The sequence below is a fragment of the Poecilia formosa genome, unplaced genomic scaffold (genome assembly GCF_000485575.1).
Source record: "Poecilia formosa unplaced genomic scaffold, Poecilia_formosa-5.1.2 Scaffold445, whole genome shotgun sequence".
NCBI lineage: Eukaryota > Metazoa > Chordata > Actinopteri > Cyprinodontiformes > Poeciliidae > Poecilia > Poecilia formosa.
Genome location: NW_006800384.1, coordinates 129,670 through 141,222, shown reverse-complemented (window position 1 = coordinate 141,222; position 11,553 = coordinate 129,670). Strand labels below are relative to the sequence as shown.

Here is an 11,553-nt window from a genome sequence, read left to right as displayed (position 1 = left end):
GTGTGTGTGTGTGTGTGTGTGTGTGTGTGTGTGTGTGTGTGTGTGTGTGTGTGCGTGTGTGCGTGTGTGTATGTGATTCCCTGACCTCCTCCATGTCTGAAATAAAACACTGACCTTGTTTTGGTAATTTTATTTCATAATTTGAATTTATTCCATCTTTAATCTCAATAGAAGTAATAATTTTTGCTTCATAAGTTGAAGAATGTTAAATTTCTTTAGTTTTATATTAAAAACTTATTTTCATAAGATCTGTGCAAGCAGCTTCTTCTTTTTCAGTTCACATAAAACCAAAACCCTAAAACTCACACAGCTGAATTCAAGCTTGTGTGTAAATAAGGTTGTTGTGCTTTAATATTGCTATATTTCTTATTATTATTTTGTTCACATGAGCTGATTCTAAATTTTTCTTCCATTTTCCTTTCAGCTTTGAGATCCCTGACATTAGTCGAGAAGTTTACTGAAATATATTTACCTGTTTTTCTGAAGTTTAATAAAACTTCTTGGGCTGACATCCTGCTTGTTTCCAACATCTTAGGTTATAAAATAAATTTTCAACTTTCATTCAGGGATATTGTTATGCATCTATGAAGACTGTTTCAGTTGTAAAGAATCCAGTGGAGGAAAATAATGTGAAACTGGTTTATTCCCACAAAGCAACTGGGTGGAGTTTGACTCTCAGCCTGAGCTTTGCAGCTCTTTGTTAATAATCAGCAGCTCTCAAGGTGACTAAGTCCTGATGACATAACTGGACTCGCTTGTGGCATTTTCTATGCATGTAGAAAAAGTTTTAATCTGTTTTTTATTGCTTGTTAGTTGAGATCACATGCTGACCTTGGTGTTTGTGCTGTTGCAGCCCAGCTGGAGTTCGTCCAGATCTTGGTGATCGTGGTGTTCATGATGGTCATGGTGGTGGTCATCACCTGTCTGCTCAACCACTACCGGCTGTCTGCGCGCTCCCTGCTCTCCAGGCACTCGCCCGCCCGCAGGAGGCACCTGCCGCTGGCCAATGTAAGAAGCTCCTCCTGAAGTCTGGCTGGACAACGACGTGGATAAATGCTTTTATTTTAAACAGAGAAGCAGACGCTGTTAACTGTTGAGTAGTAACACAAGCTAGCATATGTAATATTTCAGGCGATTTGCTTACTGCTATTTTTGTTTTAATGCACAAACGTAAGCAAAAAGTTTGAATATTTTCTAGCTCAAAGATTGCTAAATGTAGTTTTAGAACATCCATCCGTCTATTTTTTGATAGCAGCCTTCCTCTTTTAGCTGTGTTCAGCAACAGGTTGGGGAGGGAATAACAATAAATTAATCTCAAGATTAATTAAAACGAGCTCAATAATTTCCATTTGCATGATTTTTCGTTTTTCTAAGTCTTCAGTCTGGTGCTTTGGTCTCAACAGGCCCTTTCTTTGAGAGACTTCATAATTCATTTTATTTGTTGTTTCTGTTGTTTTGGATTTTTAAATTTTCTTCTGGTTCCAGTGTTAAATGTTCATTAGAATTTAAGGTTTATTGATACTTGAGAATGTGTTCTTGCATTATTATCCCATGCTTGAAAATCATCTCAAAACAACAATATTATCGTTTATCAGAACAACTCCTGGGACAATTTGTTATTGTGACAGGATGGGAAGTGCTCCACTTCTTTCTACTCCGTACTATCAGAGTAAACTCTGGGTCTTCTGACACCGTCAGGATTTCAATGAAGAACTTTTGATCTGGTCTGAAATTTCAGCATTTTTGAAACTTTTAAAACCTCCATTTACGTCGATACCAAGAAGCATTTCACTCTAAGTTATATAACTATGGATCAGCTAAGCAGACGTAAATTTTCCACTCTTCTTTCTAACCTGTGGATCACATGTTCAGATATTTCCGTAAGTATTTTGGGAAATTTCTGAAAAGATTCTGGAAAGACAGTCAAGCTCCGCTTACATTATAATTTCTGAGACATTGCCATAGCTTTCTGAGAATATAAGTGGTTGTTAGAGGGGATTAGGCAATGACAAGACGGTCGTATTGAAAGACAGAATAAGAAGGAAGTCAGAGTTTCAGGCATGCTGACAGACAGCATGCAATTCCAGTGATTAAGTGCTGCTGCAGGCTAATGCTAGCACACTGACTCATTTTTTTCGTGAAGGGAACCGGCGTCTATTCTGAGGAACACATCCACTGAGATACACCTGAGGCTTCCTCAAACATATGACTTCACTCGTGCTTCCTGAGTCACTGCGTGTGTGTTTGTGGCTCCAGTCGGGAAGTAAGATATGATTAAGGGATGAAGGATAAACGTCACACATAGAGGCTTTGTGAAGAGCTCAGGGGAGTGACAGTGTCCTAGTTAGTTTGGATTAGCATTCAGACACACTGACACACATCCAAGCAGACAAGCAGATCGAAATTCTCTGAAAGAAAGGAAATTCAAACGGACAGGGAATGTCAGGCGGCAGAGGTGCTGATCTTCCTAAAAACTGCTGAAATGTCCGTTTTAGTCGGCTAATTTCCTCTCAGCACGAAGCTGTAGAAGTTAATCAACCACAGAGGTCAAGGTGAGATTCTGAGGAAAAAGCAGAGCGAAAAATGAGGATGCATAAAAAGATTTTACAAAGGGAAGAATGTTAAAAGCATCATGGAGAGGAGTTCAGTTTACACACCAGCAGAGCCCTCTAGTGGAGAAACACTTAATCAGATATAAGCTTGCAGAAAAAAAAAGTTGGAAAAGTATCTGAAGCTGTCAATAACAATGAAATATAAAAAAAATCTTGAATAAGTTGGTCTAATTGGGTCAGTTTCACGTTACTCTTGTTACTCATTATACTTTAGATTATCACGTTTTTTACATTTTCTCTGTTGAAATAAGTTTTACTATAAAAAAAACCCCAAATGGACAGTAAAGTTCTCTTTACAATGCAAAAAAAAGTCTAAATTTCACGGTAAAAAATTGTAAAATATCAACAGTTTCTGACCATAACGTCCAAAACATTTTATTACCGTAGAAAATACATGGAATTACCATAAGTCAATTATCTGGTTTTAGGCATAAAACATAAACACAAACATATACAGTTTACATTTTCACTGGTTGTTTGTGAATTTTATCCTCAATATTTTTTCAGTTTTTCTCTGATGCACATTGATCTTTTAGAAATATTATCATTTAAAGGTTAAAGTCAAGTTCTCAGTGATTCAGTTTTATTTTCATTTGTTTAATTTGAGGCTTTTTAAGTTTTTGTTCCAGGTATTTTATTGCCCTTTTACATTTTAACTCACTTATTATTATATTTTTTTTCATTTATAGTTTTCTGTTGTACACTTGTATTTAATTGAATCCATGAGCTTAAAAATAGCTTTTATTTTTCATTTTATATTTTAATTATTAACTTTCATCATGGATGTTTTCTGACTACAGTTAAAATCTCTAAAGTTAGTCCTCTACAAGTTTGTGCCTTTTTTCTGGCTTTTGTTTGGTAGTTTGTGCTGCATTCAGTTTGCAGATGAGTCTGACTGAAGTTTGATGGTTTTCCTGTTGCAGGAGGGAAGCCTGTGGTCGTCTGAGAGCACTGGGACCAGCAGTGGCCTGAACGAGGTAACTTCTGTTTGGAATAAGCTCCTTGTTCTCCAGCTTAAGGCAGCTAATCATCTTGACGTCTCTCGTCGCTCAGCACCAGGTGTACAACCCGCGGCCCCCGGACAGAGGAGTCATGTCGTACCTGCAGCGCGACCCGCAGCCCAGCCAGCCGCAGCCTCTGCTTCAATCACAGCGCTTCCAGCAGACGTACGGCCCGAGACGCTTCCAGCCGACGTACCCCTACCTGCCCCAGAGCCTCATCGACCTCCCGCCCACCATCTCCCTCTCAGACGGCGAGGAGCCGCCTCCCTACCAGGGGCCCTGCACTCTGCAGCTGAGGGACCCCGAACAGCAGATGGAGCTGAACCGCGAGTCGGTTCGCCCTCCGCCCAACCGAACAGTGTTTGACTCCCACGCCCTGGACCCCTCCCACTCCTGCCTGCAGGCCAGGTAACACAGCACAGCTGCTGTTATTCTCTAGCTTGGAGAACTCGCGTGTGATCAAAGTCATTTCAGATTTATTGTCAGGTAAATAACTTTTAAAATGTTGATGGGAAGGAAACTTTTTATTTGTTTTCTTTCCCAGAAGTTCAACTGTTCAGTATTTCTTTAATTTTTGGTCATTTTTTGACTTTTTCATGCATAAGTCAAAAAAGAAAAAAAACACACAGTGCTGAAAAAAAGAACAAGTAGAGATTTATTGTCAGGTAAATTGATTTTAAAATGTTGGCAGGTAGGAAAGGAAATTTTCAATTTGTTCTCGCTCCCAGACATTCAACTATTCAAGATTTATTTTTCAGTCAGTGTTAACTTTTCCAAACATAAGTCTAAAAACACCCAATGCTGAAAAAGAAACACAAAGCAAGTAGAGATTTATTGTCAAGTGAATTGCTTTGAAAATGTTGCCAAGAAAGGAAACATTTTATTTGTTCTCTCTCACAGAAGTGCAGCTATTAATTCAACAAGAAGAGGAAAAACATTAAAACATTAGTCGGTCCTTTTCTGACTTTCTGCCCTTAAAAATATTTATTTCAAAAACAGCTTATTACATAAACTTTGACCAAGAGTTATTCTTATTCCAATCTTCCAGTTATTTTTCTGTCTGCTGTATATGTAGGGCTTATTACGTGTTTTCTGCGTTTGTTTCTCCCATCATTCTCATTCCTCCTCCATCTTCTGTCCCCAGGCTGCAGGCTCCGCCCCCCAGCGTCCATTCAGGTATTAGTGTGCTGGAGGCCCAAGAGGCTTTGTCCCGGCAGCAGAAGCAGAACTCTCAAGTCGAGGGAACTCCCCCGACTTACAGCGAAGCCATCGGGCACTTTTACCACCCAGCAACACTCGCCTCCACCCAGAGCCATCGGACTGTATCGTCCCTGCAGGGGGCGCCGTCCTCTCTCATACACGGCCTACTCAGACCTCTGCCCAAGCAGCAAGGAAGTGTGGAAAACAGGAACACAAGGAACACAAAGGAGAAATCCCAGAAGCCGGAACAGGTGTGACTGGACTGCTTTCTCTTCATTCCAGCTGAAAAAAGAAAAAAGAGCCAAATTCCATCAGCTCACCATCTGGGAAATCATCCGCGGACAATGAGGCATGATGACATGAACGTTAACATCCAGTGTGAATGGTTACACGGCGGATGTGCGGTCGGACTTGGCCTGAGTGAGAACATCTGCATCACCTCTGCAGAGCACAGCTCCAGGAGAACATCCGGTTCTCCTGGTTTTCCACTTCGCTTCAGAGGAACGCGGGATGGCGGAGAAGAAGGACGTAAAGTGGAAAAGATGAAGGTGGATAGAAGCCTCCGTAAATTTCTCGTCTCTCCTGTATCTGATGGATCTTTGTTATAAATATTTACTTGTTCTGTTTGCCTCTATAGGACGTATCATTTCCAAGCCTGCAGAACACTTCAATCGTCTCGGTTCTTGCAGGATTTGTTTCGTTTTCTTGTGATAATCCTCCGTTGCTGCTTCGAGTCCTTAAATTTTCGCTTCTTCTTCTTCTTTTCGTTTCCCAACTTCAAAGTTTGCAGCAGCTCCTGCACCGGGCTTTGGCTTTACCAGCGGGGCATGATAGCACATCTGACTATATTTCTGTTTAGATTTAGTTAGCATAATCGTAAAACTAGCTCAGCATGTGTAGCAACAGTGCTAAACGTCCTAAAGCTAGAAGCTCTGCCTTATAACGACCAACTCCTGCAGGAGATCCTTGATTCAATTTGATGTCTTCTGAAGAGGGTTTGCACAAAGTCCGACTGTTGGCTGCAGAAGGAGAATCTGCGGTGATTATTGCTAAAGGAGAACGTCGAGAAAGTAGGGGTATCTTTTTAAAACTTGATGCATTCTTTGTTTTTTTGTTGTCTAGTTTTAGAAAAAGAGACGTGAGAAACACGTGAGGGTGCCAACATTCACCTTGAACATTTTGAAACGTACATGTTGACTTGTATATTCGTTACATATGGAGTATATATACACGCATGTATGAACGAGAATGGAAAAGCACGAATTTAGAGTTATTTATATAATTGCTGAAAAGCATTGCACTATTTTTTTAGTATGCGCAGATGGAACATTTGAGAGGGACTTTTATTGTGAAGGAGCTCTGTGTTTTGTGGTTTTGAAAAGAGATTGGAAATGATTTACCAGAGTGTGCGAGCAGCACGGTGCACAGCAGCCACTATCAGTTGATGGGAAGACTCTGACTTTGGTCCAAAGGACTCAGACAGTCCAATGTCTGTACCATAGATGAAAGAAGAAAAAAAATCTCCAGTTTATGCAAATGTCTGAGTCCAGCGAACCAACCAAATGTCAGCAGCTCACCTGTGGGTCCAATCAAAAACCCAGAAACTTTCCCGTCTCTCTCTCTCTCATTCCTGTCGGCCGAATCATTAGCAATCCCAAAGCTGGCTGCTACTACCTCGACCAAACAAGTGAAGCACATACGTTTCCTCAACTTAATCAGACTGTGCCATTTAACAAGCGTCTGAGCTAATCAAGACGGTGTGTAACAGCAGAAAGGAGTAGAGTAGGATGTTGTAGAGTTAGTTTTTTGTTTTTTAATCCTGCTTGGGTGTTTTATTTGAATGTCAGAGTTTTATGCTCATTAGGTGAGAAGAGAGAGACGCCTAATGTCCTCATTGTGGAGCATTACTCAGGAAGAAAGCCTGTTGCCCAACAGGTCCCTAAATATCTGATATGCTGACTGTGCACCGTGGCGGCTTCTTATGCACGATCCATAACACCATTTCTCTGAACCTCCTGTTAACATTCTTTCTGTTCACTCTGGTAAACTTCTAGTTTTTGCGGGCATCTCTGAGCACTTTATTGCAGCGGGAAAGAGACAACAATCCTCGATTAAAGATTTCACAATATGAAACCTTTACCTCTGTTGATGAGAGTCTTCAAAGTTTACACTTGATAAAAATGTATAAATCAGTCCAGCATCAGATCTGCTGAGTTTCACTGAACGAAGCTCTTAAAACTTAATCAGAATGGACCATGAATGTGGCCCAACAGTTCTTGGATAATGTTGGCAGTAATATTTTGGTATGTTGATTTTGTTGAAGTTCTTAAGCAAAATTATTTTATTTTATTTTTTACACAAGATGGGTTGTTGAAACTAGACACACTGAAGTGTTGACAAGTGACACGAGTGTTAATAGCAACTCATCCTGTGTCAGCTCTTTACAAGTGTAGAAATAGAAACCCATTATGAGTCTGTAAATGTAAAGACGACACCAGCTGAGCTTTGTGTCGTCCAGTTTTTATGCAATTATTGAACCAAATTGATGCTGAAGCTGATTTAAATGGATGATTCAGATGATTTAAAAGATTATGAGCAGCTAATAGTTTAAGAACTGTAGAAAACTAGCTTGCCGATTAGCATACCCCATGCTACTTTGGTCATGAGTGTGAAATCCAACAACAAAACACAACATTAGTAAGAGTGAACCACTTTGAAATATTTTTAAAGATGGAGGAAAAGTTTCCTACTGTATGTCATTAACTGCTCAACATCTGAACCATCCCTGTAAGTCTGCTATGAGAAAAGAGAACAGATAAACTTTAACAAGCCTGTTCTCAACAAAAACGTTGAGACTTTCTAAATATATAGACTCTTCTAGCAGTTTTAGTATTAAGTCAGTAGGTCAATAACTGACTTCCAGGTGCTTTTTTAATCTCAGCAAAGTGTTTAGAAACGACACAACCTGATCAGAAACCAATTTGTGTTGAATAATGGAAGAAATCCCAAATCTCCACCTTAGTTAATCTATGCTGACAAAATTACTTAAACTATAACCAACCAGAGTGAGTTTTTAGAGTACAAACCAAAGTAAAACATTTTTTAGATATTTCTAATCAATGACATATGTTAAAGTCAAGCACTTAAAGATTAAAAAAATCATGACTCAAAGGGAACTAAGCCCTCCACCCAAAACTACCGAAGGATGATATTTAGATCATGAATCATTCCTGACCATTAAACCAGAGAGAAGAAGGTTTGTAACGAGTGAATAAAGATTTGAAAAAGGCTCTGATCAGGATGATTGGGAAAAAGAATACCACTGCTAACAACAACAACAACAATAATAATAATAATAATAAATATGTGCATCCCACTATATGAAAAGCCTGCACTGGCTGACAAAACCCAGAGAGACAAGTGGAGGAAGAAGGAAAGTCACACATATCAAACATTTATATGCAGGCAAAAATCATTTCATATGCACTGCAAACTCTCTTCACAATCTTCTTTTTTTAATGCTTTATGCCAATTTGATGGCTCTTAAGTGAGTTAGTGTGTATCAGGGCATGTGAAAGGCGCGTGGGTGTGTATTCCTGTGCAGTAAATGTGCAGCGATGTGGCCTGGCCAGCTGTCTAGACAAAAACCAAACACACACAACCGCACACACACAGCAGTCTAAATAAACTACTTAAAGAGCCAGACACACTTTCATTCATCTAGTGCTCCCCCCCCCACACCACCACCACCACCATTCTCACTGTGGACCACACAAGGTACAGCAAAACCATTTATCTCACACACACCTGGTCTTTCTCCAGAGCGCCTCCCTCCTCCTCCTGTCTCTGAGCTCTTCCTGTTCCCAAGAGATGCCCGCTGTCCAATCACAGAGCTCCTTTCCAAGAAGGGCTCCCCTCTGCCATTGGCCGACCGAGTTTGGGTCTCCGTGGAAATGTTCGTCGTTTGTTGTTGTTGCTATGTCGTACGTAAGTGTGCCTGCCTGTGCTGAGATGGGCTAAATGTGAGCGGCCTGTGTGGGCTGTCAATCATCCCTGGCCGCGCTGTCTCAGACTACGATGATGATGATGATGATGATGATGTTTGGATGGTGGTGATGAGTCTGATGAAGATTGATGGTTTCAATAGTGATGCCTCAGAAGATTGTTGCAATACAACTACTTTTTGCCTTTTTGATATTAGTGATATTTTAACGTAGTGTGTTAAATGTAAGATCTTGTTTTGAATTATTGTTGTTATTGTTGTTTATCACTTTAGAAAGAGAGAAAAAAGGATTTCACTTTATCTCACTATTCACACAGAAAACTGTTTGCATTTGTAAAATTTGAGAGTGTGAAACTACCTAAACACACAAAGGCTGCAGATCAGTAAGGCAGAAGAGGAAATCCGTGACATGTGCTTCTGTGTTTAAGTGCCCTTTTCAGTTGAAGGTGTTGTTGTTAGTTTGCAAATTTGTGCTTTTATATGTTCATTTTTGGCATAAAGAGTTTCAGTCATTCCTTTTATTATTTTTTTTCTTATGCAGTATAAAGTCTGTTTTTTTTTTCTTATCGTCTCTAAACTCTACATGTGTGCCTTCTGGTGTCCAGTGTTACATTACTGTTGCCTTTTGACATTTAACCGAACACAGCCTGGAACATTGAATAAGCCTGGCTGTGTGATGTAAGGAATCCTGCAGGAAAAGGGAGGAAACATGCCCAAATTTATTAAGAAAACACCATTTTCATAACAGAGCAGCAAAATCAGAAGCTGTATTCTGAATTATTGAATCTCCATTTTTCTTCACCTGATAATTTAAGACATTAGTCCAGAAACAAGCCGTTCTGGAAGCACTTATGTGTCATTAGCACAAGGCGACTGGAGAAAATTAAGGTTTCCCCCCTTTTTGTGTGTTTCCTCTCATGCTGCAGTGTTGTGTGCTTCTCCGCTCTTTGAATCAGCGCTGCACTGGCGCCTCTTCCTCTGACAATGTTGTAGAAAACCACGTGTGTGATAACACTCTCTTTTTGTTGCAGTATGTGATGTGTTCATATTTAAATAAAACCTCTGTATTACGACTGCGCCGCAACGCTTGCGACTGTTGTAAAAAGTCTTCCAGCCGTTGTGGAGTTTAATCCTGAGGGCACATTAATGGTGGGAGTTGTACAGTGTGGTGAGTTTGTTCTGCTCCGGATTCCCACCTTTGAGAAAAGTAAAATTAAATGTAAAAACATGAATTACGGTCAGCTTTTCAGCAATGAGCAGAATCTTACAACCCATCCATGACAGAACAAGTTGTGAGGATCCAGTGATCTGTCATTGCAGAAAAGTTTTTGGGGGTTAAACTCCAGACAGTTTTATCTCACAGCATGGGTAACACACTTATATAGAGATCTATTTTATTCTCAATAATACCTGCTTATTTGTGTATTAAGACAGTTCTTTTTAACTTATGTTCACATTGATGGGTTTATGTTATATTCTTTGCAAAAAGAACTCAACAATGCTTCATTGTTGGTGATACAGAACTTGGTAAGAATCGGACACATTTCAGTTAGCCTTTGAATTAACAAAAGTACAAATAAAAAAGTTTTATAAATACACCTGACCTGTCTTTTTTATTTCTTCATGGGGTTCAAAAAGTGATAAGTTTTTAATTACACAAATCATAGCAGTAAATCCTAAAGGTGCATTGTTTCTAAAAAGTTACTCGAGTAAATGTAATTTTGGATGGTAAAGTCAGAGTACCTGGAGAAAACCAGTGAACGCACAGGGAGAACATAAAGCTCATCCACTATAGAAATAAACTGTCTTTGACTTTAAGAAATAAACTTTCTTACTATGATAACAGGTTTATTTGAACATTATCACACATACAGCCATGTCACATATCTTCAATTTGGATTTGCAAAGCTTAATGCCCAAATGATTTACAAAAAATAACAGATTGATTTTCTCACAGTGTCCACCAGATGGTGCACTTCAATTGGTTTTACAGAAATTTCATGTTATAGGCTGAACCTGCAGTAAACCCATCCAAAAACTAAAAGAAAGAAAGAAAAAAGGAAAGAAAAAGAGAAAGGAAGAAAGATGTTAACATGTTTGCGTTAACAAGCGAACACCGTAGTGTACCTGGTAAAATGACTGAGTTTAGAGTTTAGAGCACCGGATCCCAACCGTTCTTGGGACCAATTGTCTTTCATATTTTAAAAGAGTACTTGCTTCAAAACATCTAAGTAACAATGCTTACATCACGTCCTAAGCATTTCATTAATTGCTGGAGGAGCTTTTTAATCTTCTATTTATTTCAGTCAGGTGTGTGGCAGCACGGAAACACTAAAAAATCAAACAACAAAAAATAAAAAATAAAAATGAAGGGAGAGTGAGTTGTGTGGTATACTGGCTCCCTCTAGTGGCATTTAAAAAGAATGTTAACTTTGTGCGATTAATACCTTAATTGTCAAATGTTCACCATTTGAGTCAATAAAGCTAAAATATTCAACAAAGACACCATGACGTTCAGTAACAGTTTTAGTACTTATAGACAGACAGACAGACAGACAGACTTTATTGTCAGACAAGCACAACGCAGTGAAAAATTGCTCAAAGTATAAAAATGTGCAGTTAATTAAGCAGACACATTTAAAAAGCAAATATAAGTTCATATGAAGTTAATAAATTTGTATGCAATGAAATTCACTGTTGCTAATTATTTTAAATATACCTTGAATTCAAAATATCA

The 11,553-nt window shown here is 39.1% G+C and overlaps 1 protein-coding gene across 2 annotated transcripts in view; it reads left to right on the top strand.

Moving 5' to 3' along the window:
* pmepa1 (prostate transmembrane protein, androgen induced 1) overlaps positions 1–10,414 on the top strand; it is a 37,738-nt gene extending 27,324 nt beyond the window's left edge. For both annotated transcript variants that reach the window (XM_007577533.2, XM_007577534.2), the window contains exons 2-5: positions 854–1,008; positions 3,536–3,589; positions 3,666–4,021; positions 4,758–10,414. In XM_007577533.2, the coding sequence (XP_007577595.1) occupies positions 854–1,008; positions 3,536–3,589; positions 3,666–4,021; positions 4,758–5,070 (878 nt within the window). In that variant the 3' untranslated portion in view covers positions 5,071–10,414. The remainder of the gene's footprint in view (positions 1–853; positions 1,009–3,535; positions 3,590–3,665; positions 4,022–4,757) is intronic.
* Positions 10,415–11,553: the final 1,139 nt, after the last annotated feature.